Below are 17,126 nucleotides of genomic sequence, written 5' to 3' on the forward strand. Positions count from 1 at the left end.
GATTCAGCAGTGGTCTGTATGTTTTGATCTCTGTCAGTGAAGCCCAAACAGCAGCCTCAATTCACTCATGCCCTGCCAACCTCACTTTTGAAGCCTCAGTGACTTGACTGTATTGTCTGGCTCATCTCTTGAAATTGTTTGGGACTAATACTTTGGAAAGGCTTTTTTCCTAATTGGTGAATAACACCTAAAACACAATGACAAATACTGCGATCAGTAATCTGATAAATTAGTGTAAACATGGGATTAAATTTTATTTGTAAACTTGAAGAATGATGTATACTGCATGTTGGGGTGAACTGGTGGCTAGGATTGGTTATTGGCTGCTGAACCATGGGGTCGTGGTTGGCTCAAAGCTGCTCGATGAGGACAATCTTGTGTTTTGAGCAATTTTCAGCTGCTTTAGTGAAAGTATTTGAAATGTTCAAAATACTATCTTATTAATTCTGCAGTACAAATTTTAATTTAGCCATACTCCTTTGGATTCTATAAAATTGTGATGCTGTTGCTGTAATTAATTGACCTTTTAATAATTATCCAGAGTTATGCAGCATTTGGTTGAGTATGTTCAGTGGAAGGGATGAGGGAGTTGGGAAAACCCAGTAGGTATTTTTTCAGCATAACAATTGTAATCAATCTCTGGTTTCAGGTGCAAATTGCTGGGAATGGACAAACATACATTCGAGTGGCCAATTGCCAGACAGTGAGGATGAAGGAAGAGAAGGAGGTTTTGGAGCACTTTGCTGGTGTTTTCACTATGATGAATCCTTTGACTTTTAAGGAGATCTTTCAAACAACTGTACCATACATGGTGGAAAGGATTTCAAAGAACTATGCTCTTCAGGTGACAGGCATTCTCTTTTTACCTTGTTAATGAAAGTTTAGCCAGTGTAAGTGTTAGAAAATACTTCTTTAGCAATGGGACAACATTTACAGTAAAACAGGTTCATAGCTCCTTGAAAGTAGAGTCGCAGGTAGATAGGATAGTGAAGATGATGATTGGTATGCTTTCTTTTATTGGTCAGAGCTTTGAGTATAGGAGTTGGGAGGTCATGTTGTGGCTGTGCAGGACATTTGGTTAAGGCCACTTTTGGAGTATTGTGTGCAATTTTGATCGGAAAGATGTTGTGAAACTTGTAAGGGTTCAGAAAAGATTTACAAGGATGTTGCCAGGGTTGGAGAGTTTAAGCTATAGGGAGAGGCTGAATAGGCTGGGGCTGTTTTCCCTGGAGCGTTGGAGGCTGAGTGGTGACCTTGTAGACGTTTATAAAATTGTGAGGGGTATGGATACAATAAATAGATAAAGTATTTTCCCTGGGATGGGGGGAGTCCAGAACTACAGGGAAAAGTTTAGGGTGAGGGGAAAGATATAATAAGTACGTAAGGGGCAACTTTTTCACTCAAGGTAGTACATGTATGGAATGAGCTGCCAGAGGAAGTGGTAGAGGCTAGTACAATTGCAACATTTACAAGGCATCTGGATGGGTATGTGAATAGGAAGGGTTTAGAGAGATATGGGCCAGGTGCTGGCAAGTGGGACTAGATTAAGTTCAGATATCTGGTCGGCATGGACGAGTTGGACCAAAGGATCTGTTTCCATGCTGTACATCTGTGACTGTAAGACTGTAAAAGCTAAGTACTTTTGGTGCATTAAATTTGAAATAAAACCAGAAAATATTGCAAAATACTCAACAGGTCCCTTGCCAGGTGGTGGCAAAGTCAAGATTCAGGCCAATGTTCTTTCATTTATATCTGAAAGGTTTAAGCACATGGTACTGAGATTTCTTTGTCAAAACTTTCACATAAATGCAAAGAAAATTTTAATCTTGGAGTGTTTTAATCCAACTGCTCCAGGTAACTCTAAACTCCTGACATCTGCAAGTGACCATAATATGATATTCTTGTTCATTAAGATGGAGAGTGATGTAATTGATAGACAGACTAAACTGCGATGGTAAGAGGCACAAGCTGGCCATGCTGAATCGACGACCCTTAAAGAGCTGATGGTGCAGAGGCAATGGGAAACATTTAATGAGTACATGGATGGTCTGCAACAAATGGTTCATTCTTGTCTGGTACCCGGTACAAAACTAAAATGGGAAAGGTGATCTGACTGTGGTGAACAAGGAAAATTATGGATGGTATTATATCTCAGTAAGGAGGCAGACTTGAGGCTTGAAAGCACTTCAGAATTCAGCAAAGAATTGATTAATAGGGGGAAAATAAAGTATACGAGTAATATTGCAGGGAACATACTGATTTGTAAAATCTTATTTTGGAATGTGAAGACAAATGTCTGTCCCTTACAATCAGAAATAGGGGAAGTTTTAATGGGGAATAAATAGGTGGAAGACCAATTAGATACATATTTTGGTTCTGCTTGTTGGGGAAATTGATGTGATTACGACCCAATACATATCCAGGGTCTAGTAATCTACATCGTACATTTCTTAAGGAAGTGACCCTAGAAATAATGAAAGTATTTGTGGTCATCTTTCAAGATTCTATAGCCTATGCAACAGTTTCTATGGTTGTAACCATAATTTAACCCCACTATTAATAAAGGGGTAGACAAAACAGTGAATTATAGGTCAATTAGTTTAACATTGGTAGGAGGGAAAATGTTAGAGTCGGATATAAAAGAATTACGAAAAGGGCAATTGGGAAACAATGACAGAATTAGACAGGTCAGCATGAATTTACAAAAGGAAAATGATATTTGATGAATATAATGAAATTTTTTGAGCATAAACTATTAGAGTTGATGAGGAACCATTGGGTATGATTTACTTGGACTTTCAGAAGACTTTTGATTAGGTACTACATAAGAGATTAGCATATAAAATAAAAGCGAATTGGATTGGGATAATATGCTGACATGGATAGCGAGCTGGTTGTCAGACAGTAGGTACAGAAAGACTGGTCTTTTTTTGAGTGGCAGGCAGTGACCAGTTCTCGGGGCCCCAGATATTCATGACATTTACTTAGGTGAAGGAACTAAATGTAATATCACCAAGAATATAGCTGACACATAGCTAGCAAGGAAGGTGAGCTGTGAGAAGTAAGTGATGTTTGACCAGTTGAGTGACTGGGCAGAAGTGTGACAACTGAAGTATAATGAGGATAAATGTGAGGTAATTCACTTTGTAGCACAAACAGAAAGGCAGATTATCATTGAGAATTGTTTGGAACATGTTCTGCGTAGCTCTGCTTATCAAGTTGAGTGGGCTCTATTCTCAATTTACAAGCTCACTGGATCTTTTAATCAGCATTTTGTGTATTTTTATATTTGGCAGTGTAAGTGCAACATTCTGGTTTAGAATTTTTTTCATTTACTTTTAATTATTATCTGCTACAGATTGTGGCTAATTCATTCCTGGCGAACCCTTCTACCTCTGCTCTGTTTGCTACAATTCTGGTGGAATATCTTCTAGACCGCCTTCCAGAAATGGGCTCCAATGTTGAACTCTCCAACCTCTATCTCAAGCTGTTCAAGCTAGTGTTCGGCTCTGTTTCTCTGTTTGCAGCAGAAAATGAGCAGATGTTAAAGGTAAGGAGGTGATGCAGGAATGAAAGAGAGCGTGGTGAGTTCTCACCGTTGTATGATGATATTTTCACAATCTAAGGCTAGTATGTAATTGAAATACTCCAATGTTTATCATGCTTTCAGGCGAGTTAGTGGTGCAGCTAGTGGGGTTAGATGACCAGGGGAGGGAGGAGGCTTGTGTGGAACATCGGCGTAGACTGGTTAGGCAAATGACTAAGCTCTGTTATCCTTCTATTTAGAAAAGAAGCTGGTTAAACTTAGCAAGATTTCAGCACCTGATTTGAAAGAAAAGAAAATGATGGCTCTTAGTTGCATTTCATTTTGAAGACTCCATAGATCTGAATTCAAGTAGATTCAAACAAACTGATAAAATTGGTCTCAATTCTTTGGCTTGAAGCTCAAGATGTATGCCTACCTGATACAGGTTTCTGTTTACAGACGTTGAAATAACCTTCTGTTGGAATTCTTCAGTTCACATTTAAAAACAAAGATTTGCATCTGTATAACATCTGCTGTGACCACTGAGCATCGCAAAAGCCCCTTGCAAGCCAATGAATATCTTTTTGAAGTGTGGTCACTGATGTAATGTAATATGAGCAATGCAGCTGCTAACCTATGTAGAACAAGCTTCCATAAACTAACACGTAAATGGTCTGGAGATCTGTTTGTGTGACGTTAGTTGAGGGATAAATCTTGGGAAGGCCACTGTCAAAAACCGTCCAGTTGCTATGCCGTGTAGTCATACAATCTTTTAAGTTTGCCATGAGAACGCAAACGTGCCCTTGGTTTCACAGCTGTCTGAAGGATGGCACCTCCCCCAGCACTGCATTGGATTATCAGCTTTGATTTTTGGACTGAAATCCTAGAAAGGAATTAGAGTCTAGAGCCTTTCAGTGGTGAAGGTGCTACCCACTGAATAAAACTCATCTAGTTTGCTGATATCTTTAAGGTTGGAAATTTTGTCATCCCTGTCCAGATCTGTATCAATGTGGTTAACTCTTAACTGCTGTCTGAGCAATTAGTCACTGGCAATAAACTGAGCCCAGCCAATGATGCCCACAGCCTATGAATGAAATTTGACATTAATGTTTCCAAATGTTATTTCCATGCACTATTTGTGGTGAATGCAAGGAATAATTGCCAAAAAAAATCCTATTTTAAATTGGAACAGGAGGAGGCAGTTTAGTTCCTGGGGTCTGTCACCCATTCGTTGAAGTCATGGTTGAATTGAGATCAAACGCCATACATGCACCATTGTTCAATTTGTCTGCAATACCTTTGGTTAACAACAGTCTTATCTATCTCTTATTTAGAATTAATAATTGATATAATATAGCTTCTAGAAAAGATTCCCAAATTTCTACCACTTTTTATCAAGGATGTTTTCTAGTTTCATTGATTAGGTCTTTAATTTTTAGTCATGATTTAGAGGTGCTGGTGTTGGACTGAGGTCTACAAAATTTTCACCTGATGGAGGAGCAACGCTCAGAAAGCGAGTGCTTCCAAATAAACCTGTTGGACATAACCTGGTGTTGTGTGATTTTTTAGATTCCAGTACTATACTCCCTAACCTGCAGAAATAGGATAGGTAGAGAGTACTATCAGTTCCCATAATATCTTGAAACGTTTCAACAAATCTTGTGTGAATTGTCTAAATTCCAGGGAAAATGACCGCTAATTTGTACGCTTTGATACTGTGGCCCTTGGAGTCCAGCTAGCATTGCAGATAAAAGATGTATTGCCTTATCATTTAAGTATGAAGGGTTCCTTCAGAAATCAGTTACATGCATTCAATTAGTAGCTTTTGTTATGTAGAGAAATGGGTTTTTCTTTTCTCCTTTCCTGTTATTACAATAAATGCTGCTTGTCATTCAAAGCTGGAGTTTGATTTTTGGAATATTGGTGTGCAGAAAAAATATATTGGATTTTGACTGGTTTGAAATGATGTGAGCTCTTTTGAAATGTGACTTTTCTTAGTGATTAATGGTTTAGCATCTGATTTTGCTCTGTGAAGGTCATTTTAAAATATCATATTGAAAAATCTCTTCCTTTGTTCTCTCCCTGTCAGAAAATTTGAGGTAGAGTGAATTTAATGAGCTATAACTGCAATTTAAATGTTTGGATTTTTTGGTCTGTTTTTTAATGTTGTTTCATTAAATTAAGCAATGGATGTTTAAAGCTTGGAAATTAACTGTGTAATGAAAAGTCGCTTGTGAATGTATTGGCATGGTTTTAAAAGAAACACAATTATAGCCTACTTTTTCCACTGAAGCAACTTTTACTTGAAATTGTGGTAGTGCTTTCTTGAGTAATTGGGGTGGGGTGTGCCTTTTTATAAGTATTGTGATAGACAAGCTGTCACCATTGGAGCAGCCAGGGCCTTGGTTTAATGGCTTGTTTAAAAGACAGCACCTCAAACAGGGTGGTATTCCCTTGGTACTGCATCTGAAGTGTTGGTTTGGTTTTGTTCTCATGTTTTTGGAGTAAGTCTTGAACCCACAAATGTCTGAGAGAGGCAGTGTGATCCACTGTATAAGAGCTGACACCAGTCCCAAGCTGGAAACCCTTAACATGAAATTCCATTATATTTTAGCCACATCTACACAAAATTGTGAACAGTTCTATGGAACTTGCTCAAACAGCCAAGGAGCCATACAACTACTTTCTGTTGCTTCGAGCCCTTTTCCGATCCATTGGAGGTGGCAGCCACGATCTCCTGTATCAGGAGTTTCTGCCATTACTGCCTAACTTGCTGCAAGGTAGGAATGCAATTACATTAGCTTCTGACTGTTTAACTGATGAAATAACCCCAGGTTCAATCAATATATTTTAAGCCTTGGTAAAATGTATTAGGAGCTCGATTGAGATGAGCATTAGCTAAAGCATGTTCCTCACTGAAGATAATTCCTTTTGAGTCCTAAATCTGCTTTGTCGCTTTATAGGTGCAGGGCTGAAAATGTATCACTTAAGTGTGGATTTTCTATCATTTTGTAAAGGATAGAACCAGTATCTTTCCTCATTCAATATCTGTAAATCAAGATTTTTATTAATTTGCATTGTTCAGAACACTTATTGCTGCCTCGTATAGGTTTAGCATGCTAAGTATTGCCTCGTAAAATTGTTCAGGGTCTGTTTGAAAATAGAAACCAGAATAAAGTAACAGATATAATTGCTGTCCTACTCATGCTATTTTATTGCAGGACTGAATATGCTGCAGAGCGGCCTGCATAAACAACATATGAAAGATCTTTTCGTTGAACTGTGTTTAACTGTGCCTGTCCGACTCAGCTCTCTCCTGCCTTATCTGCCAATGTTGATGGACCCACTGGTATCTGCACTCAATGGTTCCCAGACCCTGGTCAGTCAGGGCCTGCGGACACTGGAACTGTGTGTTGACAACTTGCAGCCTGATTTTTTGTATGATCATATCCAGCCAGTGCGAGCTGAGCTCATGCAGGTAACATTGGGACTGTGTAATACATTAGGGGATGTGAATCTTTCAACTTTTTATTCTTCTTTTGCTGTATGTTAATAGTTGAATCGTCCAGCAAAAGGGAGACTATTCAAATTATCATGTCTTTTACACCTGGGCAAATTCGATAAATCATTACAGAAGCACCACCTTTCAAATATTCACTGAAATGGCTTGGGCCATCTGTCCCTTTCCTTTTTATAGCTGTTCATTTTTTTCCTTTTTCAAGCCTATATCCAGTTCCTTTTTGAATGTTGTTATTGAATCTGGATTCCTCTCGAGCAGAGCTTTTCAGTTCATCATAACTCTTTGCTTACAAAAAATCCTTCCATTCTCCGCTTTTCTGCCATCCAGACTATTGATCCCAAGTGAGCATATATACAGGATTGATGTATGAAAGATACATATTATTTCCTTCTCAAAGTAAAACTGGTCGTTCTTCCCTGATGACTGTCTTCATTACTCAAGTACCATATGTGTGTGAGGCATTCCCTTAATGTTCATAATATTCTGTTTCAATTTGTACAAACATCTACTGCTCACTGTGTATTTGAGCACTTTCCCATTGCAAACTCTGTATCCTCCTTTATAACATGCTTTAGTACCAATCTATATCGTCAACAAGTTTGGCTAGAATGCAATCTGTCCTTTCATCCAGGTCATTAAAGTAGTTTTTAAATTATTGAGTTCCCAACATGGCTTTATAACTTGCAGTTTTCCAACCTAAGAACACCTATTTTTCCCCATTGTCAGTTTTATTGTTAATTAGACAATCTTCTATCCATGCTTAACATCAGTGGAGACAGAATTGACTTTGAACTTCTAGATAGCTGCAGTCATTCTTGTTGACTTCTGTGGCCTTGGAAGAACAGTTGAAACATCCTTATGGTCATTTCAGCCTGTTGTTTTGCACAGGAATGCTGCTACATTTCCAGAGGTTCGTTTGTTCTTTCTTTGTCAGTTTTTGTTCTTGCTCTTTGTATTTTTTTTCCTCACTCTTTGTTACTTGTTCAAAAATCAAAATTTGATGAAATAATGGGATGTTTTATTTCATTACAGAAATGTGAGATAGATTGCAATAAATCAACTATTTTGTGTTGAGATATCCATGAATTCCTCCCCACAACAATCTCAAAGTCAAACAGGAAACACTCAGAGAAAGAAATGGATGTCACAAATTAAACTGTAATGTTGTTAAAACTCCTGCTGTGATGCTTTGCTATTGTAATTTTTATTACCTTTAATAGAGTTTGCTGTTCAGAATTACAAACTCCTGAGCTTCAAAGCAAATTAAACACTATCAGAATACATGGGATACAGTAAATAACACTGAATGGGCACGATAACTGTTCATTTGCAGGATGGCAGCACTGTTCAAATCTTTTTGTTGTAATTGCAACTGAAGAGTCATTTGGAGGAAAATAGTAGTTGTATTTCTGAAGAACAATTTGAGTATGATAGAAGCTTTTTTCTAATTTAGGAATTTGATTTAATTTTCGCAGGAAAGAATGCACATTTAAGGAGTCTAGGTTTATAATCAGGATCTTAAGAGAGATTATTATAAAGTTTATAAGTTTATTATAAAGTTGCTAATTTAGAAATTCGTAATTTCAAGATATTAATTAACAATTCACATGAACTTTGAATGTTGTGAGGAAAATGGCTGTTTGCCTCATGAATACTGTCCTTTCAATAATTTTTCAAGGTGCTTTGTCAACGCTAAATCTGATTTGCTTCATTTTCTAAAGAAACAATTTTTATTTAATTCCTGCCTTTTTACCCCTGCTGCTCCCAAGCTCCCTGTTTTACAGTTGTTAATACCTACTACTCAACATTTAATCCTCCTTCTCACCACGTTATCAGACTTGCTGAGTATTTCTAGCATTTCCTGTTTTTAATCATTTTGCATCTGCAATTATTAAATGTGATAGAATATAATTACGTAGAGCTAAAAGAGCATTTGGCCCAACTGTGAGTCTCCATCTATATCACCTTTATTCTCCATTCCTTCTATTCATTTCTCCCTTATAAAGATGATGGAAGCAAATTCAGTACTAACTTCAATAAGTGAATTTGCAAAAATACTTGAATGGAAGTTTAGGGGTTGGATGGGGAGGGGAATGCAAATTGCAAGGCTTTGGAGAAAGGACGTGAAGGTGGTGCTGAATGAATCAATTTTTGAACGATGTGATGGGCTGAATGATCTCCCTTTCATTCTATTTGTCTCACCTTAATATTATATCATCCATTGTTGGATGATTGTGTTGTATTCCTGGGGGTACTTTCCCATCACGAAGTAATGCAAGCTTTCAGACCCACAAAGTACATTGCTTAGGACCTGAGATTGTTGGAATTTCAGAATCCTTGAAATTTAGGCATCCTTTGATTTAGCACAACAAGTCCCAATTGTCCTAGAATCCATATCAAAGTGCAAACAGAGGTCGTTTGGCCAATTGAGTCCGAAGAGCATCTGAGCCAGACCCATCCCCGACCACTTGGGATTTTTACCAAGGCTTACCCACCTCCCTGCATAATCTCTGGGTACTATGGGAAATTTAGTATGGTTCAATCACCTAACCTTCACATCTTTGGACTGTGGGAGGAAACCAGAGCACCCAGAGGAAACCAATGCAGATATAGGGAGAATGTGCAGACTTCACATAGACAGTCACCCAAGGCTGAAAACTAACCTGGATTCCTGGTTCTGTAAGTGAGCAGTGCTGACCACTGATGTTTCTATGATGTGTTTTTGTTCCCCCAGTATTTGAATAAATGCCAGAATCAATGTAGTAGCTATTACAATTACTAAGTTATAGATTAGTTTGAAGAATTATGTTTTCTAAAATTTTTTACACAGGCTTTATGGCGTACTTTGCGTAACCCAGCCGACAGCATCTCCCACGTGGCCTACCGTGTGTTGGGCAAATTTGGTGGAAGCAATCGGAAGATGCTAAAGGAGTCTCAGAAACTGCAGTACGTTATTACCGAAGTGCAGGGACCAAGCATTACAGCTGAGTTTTCTGACTGTAAGGCATCTATCCAACTTCCTATGGAGAAGGTGAGGCTTGCAGAATCTGGCACACCAAGAGAAGATATTTAATTTGTGTATCATTGGATTTTTGGTTTTGTCATGGTGACAACCATGCTGCAGATTGGAACACCTACTGGTTCATTCAGTTGTGACTCAGTTGGAAGCTCTGATGCCTCTGGATCAGCAGGTTCTCGACCAACTCTAGGGATTTGAGCCCAAAGTCCTGACTGACACATTCAGTGCTGACATATAGGGTGCTGCTCTTTTGGAGGATTCTGCCTTTTGGAGAGATGGTAAATCAAGGCACAGGTCTCCTTTTAAGGTGGAAATAAATGGTCCAATAACACAATTGTAAGGAAGAGCAGAGAAGTTCTCTTGGGTTTATTAGACAATATTTGCCCATCAAAGAACATCACAAAAATTGATAATCTGATCACCTCATTGCCATTTGTGGGACCTTGCTGCACATGTTCTATGTCTTGCTTACTGCTCTTTACTTCAATAAGCCTTCATTAGTTATTCTGCAGTGTAGGATATTGAGGTCAGGAAAGGTGCTGTAGAAATGGATATTATTCTCTGTCTTTTTATGTCTGTGTGATTCTTGCTCTAGCTCAAGAGTCTTTCAACATAACTGGATGTAGGTTTGCTCGCTGAGCTGGAAGGTTTATTTCCAGACGATTTGTCACCCTAATAGGCATTATTTTCAGTGGGCCTCCGGGCGAAGCACTGCTGATGATTCCTGCTTTCTATTTACATGTTTTGTGTTTCTTTGGGTTGGCGATGTCATTTCCTGTTGTTTTTCTCAGGCGGTCATAGGTGGGGTCTACCTCTGTTTTTTGATAGCGTTCCAGTTGGAATGTGTTTCTAGGAATTCTCTTGCGTGTCTCTGTTTGGCTTGTCCTAGGATGGATGTGTTGTCCCAGTTGAAGTGGTGTTCTTCCTTATCTGATTGTAAGGATACTAGTGAGAGAGGGGCATGTCGTTGTGTGGCTAGTTGATGTTCATGTATCCTGGTGTCTAGTTTTCAGTATGTCATCTAGCCACAAAACGACATGACCCCCTCTCACTAGTATTCTTACATTCGGATAAGGAAGGACACCGACTGGGACAACACATCCATCCTCTGACAAGCCAAACAGAGAAATGCATGAGAATTCCTAGAAGCATGGCATTCCAACCGGAACTCTATCAACAAACACATCGAGTTAGACCTCATCTACCACCCTTGTGAAAAAGAACAGAAAATGACATCACCACAGGAAATGACATCACCAACCCAAAGAAACCCAAACCTATAAATAGAAAGCAGGAACCATCAGCAGTGCTTCGCCCAGAGGCCCACTGAAGTTGGGCACACTAGTAGAGTGATGAAATGTCTGGAAATGAACCTTCTAGTTCAGCGAGCAAACCTACATCCTGAACCTCAACCTGGGCTACATATCTTCTCAAGACTCTCATTCAACATAACCACCCTGTTGCACAGCTGAGTACCCAGCCAAAGTTAAATAGCTTGCATTTTAATTCATATATCTTCGCAAATTGTGCTGGCTTGTTGATCTCTGAAATCTCTGACAAGGCATTGATTTCTCATGTGATCTGAGCTCTTGAGCAAAATTTTTTTTAACTGTTATGATTCGCTGATTTTAATTCTAATACCTTTCTTTCTCCATTCTCTCCAGTTAACCTAGTTTCAAACTTCTAAGCTATGCTGTTGCTGTAATGTTGATGAATCATTGCGATTTTAGCATTTGTAGGAAGTTTATGCACATGATAGTTCTCTTGCATCATCAGTGCTTGAACACTGTTACATGTTGTTTTAGATAGGAGCTGCTTTCAGCCAAGATACAGAGATATAGTAGGATTGCCTGTTCTTTGTGCAGCAAACTCTTGAATTCTTTCCACTTCACACAACTTTCTCTGAGATCTTTATTGTCTAAAGAGAAAGGCCCCATAAAGCAAATTATGGGGTTCTGAGTTACTTACCCTTTATACATTGAAAATCTTACCATATTGATTGCAGCCACTTGATGGCACTGTTTAAGCAGTGTATATTGTAGGTTTATTTGATGCAGCATTATGTATCCAGTGTTGAGTACACTGCCACAGTGTGGCAAGAATTGGCAATGATAGTATTGTTAAGGAATATCTTACCTCACTGGGTTTGGAAGAAAAATGTATTCCCCAGTCTATAAAAATTTTAAAGAACTGCAGATAATGTAAACCAGAAACAAAAATAGAGATTACTAGGAAAGCACATGTTTGGCAGCATCTGAACACAGAATTGTGATTTCAATGATATATGAAGGATAAATATTGATCAGAACTTCCCCCCGCCCCCCCCCAAAAAAAAAATAGAGTTTGATATAGTGCTACAGGATCAGTTGTATCTACCCTAAGAGGCGCAATGAGACTTTGGATTTAACACCTCATCTGAAAGATGGTATCTCTGATCATGCTGTGTCTGCCAGTACTATACTGGAAGTGTCATCTTGGATTATATGGAGTGGAACTTGAATCCACAACCTGTGTTTGGAGGTGAGACTGCTAACCATCATATTGACGGCTGGTAGTGACTGGTCATTTGCCCACAGAAAAACGGGAATAACATGGAAGTGAGTTGACTCAGGCTCTGTTAATTTACCTTATGAGCCATACAGCAATATTTGCAGAGATTGTCTGAAATAAGTGGAGGCAAAGGACTTGTGGAAGTCAAAAGAATTAAAAGCATATACATTTTTGTGCTGAAGTGCTGTAAAATCCTGTGGCATGCAGCTTTTTGGGACAGGAAGAACAAGAAAATGACTAAGTCCATGTACAGTGTCAGCTCAATGTGAAAGGCTATTCTTTGGTCGTCTTGTAGCTTGGGTCATTTGAAAATGGAAGTAATCCAGTAACAGGAATGGGTTTGCTGGTATTCAGTTTCTTTCCTAACTTGTGACCTTTTCTAAGTAAAAACCCATCAGGAGTTGTATTAAAGTCCTTAATTCAATTTAACTGCTTTGCTTCCACCTGGAGCATTTCCGTTCAATGTGCAGTTAATTTTGATTGGCAGCATTAAAATATGCAATTAATTTGTCCCCATCTTCACTGCAACTTTTTGTATGCTCTCTGTTTACATTATAGCACAATTCTAATTAACGAAAATAAATATAACACCCCAAACTGAAACTCCTCACCAAAAGGCATGTGCCCCAAAAATTTACAATTGGTGGTTAAGAAATGGTGTGGCGCCTGTAGGGTGATCCTTACAATTTATTCACAGAAATAGTAAACGAACAGTTAAACAAAAAGGTTGTGTTGGAAAAGTATTATCAATGACCTAATGGTATAATTGTAGAATCATAGGGTTTCATCTGAATTATTCGAAATGAATGAACATCATTCTTTAAACAGAACACTGTTTCTTCTTGTCTGACTGATGGAAAGTTTTTCTGTGGAGTTTAGTGTTAAGTGTTGACCAGGCAGCTATTCTTCAATTAGTCATACTTCATGTATGCACCCTGACCAGTGGGTGATGTATGACTAGCTTTCTGATTTGGCGGTGTCTTCATCCAGTTGTTCCCTTACTATAATCAATTAATTTGGCAGAAACAGTAGAATGTGATGCCTTTCTAACCTTCACAGCTTTCCTGTGCACTTTGCTTTTTATTAAAACAGTAAAACTCTATGAAAGACATTATTTTACTGTTGGAAATAAATTGTATCGTGTGTTGTGATATCTTTCAATGTTGCACTGAAGTACCTTTTTGAAGTGTAATCAATGTCATAATGTGGGATACATTTTTGTGAAAATGTTAATTTGGCAAAGGGCAACTGAGTCATAGATGTATGGCACGGAAACCGATCCTTCGGTCTAACTTCTCCATGCCGATCAAATATCCTAAATTAATCTAGTCCCATTGCCAACACTTGGCCTATGTTCCTCTAAATCCTTTGTATTCATATACCCATCCAGGTGCCTTTGAAATGTTATAATTGTACCAGCCTCCACTACTGGGAAGGGATTGAGAATTTTAAGAGTCATAGCATTTAGAAGAAAGACTGTGAATTATTGTCATGTTGTATCATTTTGCATTTAGTAATAGTAGTAGATGACCAAGTTCTCAACTGTTTCACTGAGTTCAGTGTCAGAAACATTTTGAGGAGTCCGTTGATCAGCTATATGAGCAGACAGCATATCTTTTAAAATTAAAATCAACAATTCTTTTGGGAAGTTAATTCTTTGTACTTGTGTTGTGCACAGTATCTCGGTATACAAGGGAGTCAAAGCAAAGAGCACCCTCTCTTTTCAAAATGTGAAGATGTAAATCACTTGTAAAAGTCAAAAACATTGTTTACAATGATAACATTTTTTTAAAACTTTGAGAGGGTTTCATAGTTATAACACACTTTTACCATTTTGCATTAATCTGTTTGTAAATGTATGGCTTTTAAAATCTTCAGGTAATGAAAGTGAGGTTAAATCAATAAACCTGTTTTCGATTCCTAGCCTTCCTCTGGATTGAAAAATGGTTCCCACTATTGTTTTATTCCAAAGCTTATACTTTTAACAAATGGTGTTGTTAGTTTCTTAACGTGTCTAACCATACAGTTGGTTCTGACACAAAATATTGTCAGAATATAAAACTATACAATCAAATCCTAGCTGTGGAATTTGTGCCTGTGGTTCATGTCATTTTCTTTCTTCAAAGCCGTGCTGTCCCAACATTCTGGATGATTGGTACTTAATGCTTGACTTTATTTATAATGATACAAAGAATAAAATGGAAAAACATCAAATCAAACGATTGCTTTACAAATAAATACACCCTGCTCTTAAAAAGTGGTCATAAATATATACTATAATATTGTAACACAGCAGTACATGTTCATTCATTCAACATGTTTAAATAGTACTGCCAAGGAAAAGTCATTTTTTCTATATCGGGAGTTCTTGTTCAGCTTGAAAAGCTGATTTAGAATTTTGCATTTCATATTCCATGAGCAAGCTTTGAGTTGAAATGGGTGATTGAAAGTACTGCTCCTTGTAAATTGCTGCAATAAATATGTGGCACTCATGAACAGAATTTTAAAAAGGCATCTGTGCTTAATGTTTGAGGCTTGCCATTTTAAAAGTAAATGGATAAAGCTTAGTAAACATAGAGTTGGTGCTGGCAGGCCAGTCATTTTTATTTAGTGAGAGGTACTTAATTTATTTTTTTTAAGCACAATATCTCCCTCACACTAGACTTGTAGCTTGAAGAGTTATTTGTATGGTACAATGAGCATTTTTGGGTTAAATTTTTTTTTCGTTTTTACTGTATTCATGTGGTCCTACTTCAGTGGTCTGTCGATAAGACTTGACTGTATAGTGAAATCTTGATGGACTTTGATTAAAGTTGGTGATATAGTCTGATGGTTGATTTTATAAATGGTAGTCTTAAAAATATTTTCTCCATAGACAAATTGTTTGCCTTTCAATAGGACAGTCACTTGCAGCAGTCATTTCGCACCATTAGTTGAATAATTTCACATTAATGAATAGGTGAATTGGTTTTCAGTTTACAGCCAGCTGCATCATGAAATTTCTCATTCATGATGACCTGAGTGAATTTTCCATTGTTGTTTTGTTGACAGATAACGTAATGCTTGTAATTTTCAAGTCATCTTCTGTCACTGGGTAGCACTCTTTCCTCTGAGTCATGTGATTAAATTCAAGTTGCATTCCATAACTTGAGCACAAAATCAAAGCTGAGCCTCCATGTAGTACTGAGAATATGCTGCCTGTTGGGATGTTATCTTTTGGATGAGAAGTTAAACCAATATCATGTCTGTCCCCCTGGTGGACACAAAATATCCCATGGTATTATTTTGAAGAGGAGCCCTGGTCTCAAAAACTAACTGGTCACTATCAACTTTTTGTGAGAGCTTACTACCTGCAAACTGGATGCCATAATTTCCTAGATAACAATTGTGACTACGTTTCAGAAATACTTCATTGTCTGTAGAATGCTTTGAGACCTTTTTGAGGCAATGGAAGGTACTGTAGAAACGCAGGTCAGACTTTGTGTTTGGTGTTTTCGTTTAAAAGTCATGTGTTACAAATTGTGTTTTCCATACATCCAGTTAAACATTTGGATATGGTGTTTCACTGTACTAAATTACAATAATCTAGGGCTGAATCATTTGACTAAAATGCCATTTGGAATTTATACTGATCTTTCTTCCTTAAAAAATAGATCAGGAATGAATTATTGGAGTTGTATTTGTTGTGGCATGCAGAGCACTTCAACTGAGCCTTTCTCTAAATGAATTAGTTGTTTGTATTGTACTTTATATTGCAAACTAAATACTAAACAATGAGCTACTAAAGGCAGATTTCATCCCAGAATGGAAGTGGGTTATAGATATTTATTTGGCAATTGAATAACATTGTAGTCACAGGTTAAGTTATCTATCTATGAGAGATGGCACTCAAGGTTTTTGTCCCACCTGAATGCCAACTTTGTTTCTGAGGCAAATAAAAAATCCTTTATGTATGCTGTAAATTGAACAATGGTAAATTGCTGCTCTGTTTGTGTCAAATGCAGTGTACCAGTTTGACAATCTGTGAAGCGTACCTGCTCTTGTGTCATTGTACGCAGGGTGGCGCGTCATTGCATGCAGGGCCGCTGTTCGTGTTCCACTATAGCCTAAATATATGTCTTAAAATTCCATAGTTTAATGAAATTTCAGTGGGACATGGAATGGAACTTCGAAATTGTTTTGATTTTGTCTACAAATGCTGTTTTGGTTTTTATTCTAGGCAATTGAAACTGCTTTGGATTGTCTGAAGAGTGCCAACACAGAGCCATATTATCGTCGCCAGGCTTGGGAAGTTATCAAATGCTTTTTGGTGGCAATGATGAGCTTGGATGACAACAAGCATTCATTATACCAACTACTTGCCCATCCGAAGTAAGAACAGCAGAGATTTAGTGTTGAAATTGAATATAAAAATTCATAATTAGAGTTATAGTGTCATACAGATATACAGCATGGAAACAGACCCATCAGTCCAGCCCAGCTATGCCGACCAGATATTCCAACCCAATCAA

General features: G+C 37.9%; 1 protein-coding gene across 2 annotated transcripts in view; it reads left to right on the forward strand.

Moving 5' to 3' along the window:
- The window catches only part of trrap (transformation/transcription domain-associated protein), a 223,741-nt gene that overhangs the window by 33,405 nt on the left and 173,210 nt on the right, over nt 1–17,126 (forward strand). For both annotated transcript variants that reach the window (XM_072559829.1, XM_072559830.1), the window contains exons 17-22: nt 650–844; nt 3,359–3,550; nt 6,141–6,306; nt 6,748–7,004; nt 9,877–10,077; nt 16,835–16,986. In XM_072559829.1, coding sequence (XP_072415930.1) covers nt 650–844; nt 3,359–3,550; nt 6,141–6,306; nt 6,748–7,004; nt 9,877–10,077; nt 16,835–16,986 — 1,163 coding nt within the window. The remainder of the gene's footprint in view (nt 1–649; nt 845–3,358; nt 3,551–6,140; nt 6,307–6,747; nt 7,005–9,876; nt 10,078–16,834; nt 16,987–17,126) is intronic.

The sequence above is a fragment of the Chiloscyllium punctatum genome, chromosome 40 (assembly GCF_047496795.1).
Source record: "Chiloscyllium punctatum isolate Juve2018m chromosome 40, sChiPun1.3, whole genome shotgun sequence".
NCBI classification, from domain to species: domain Eukaryota; kingdom Metazoa; phylum Chordata; class Chondrichthyes; order Orectolobiformes; family Hemiscylliidae; genus Chiloscyllium; species Chiloscyllium punctatum.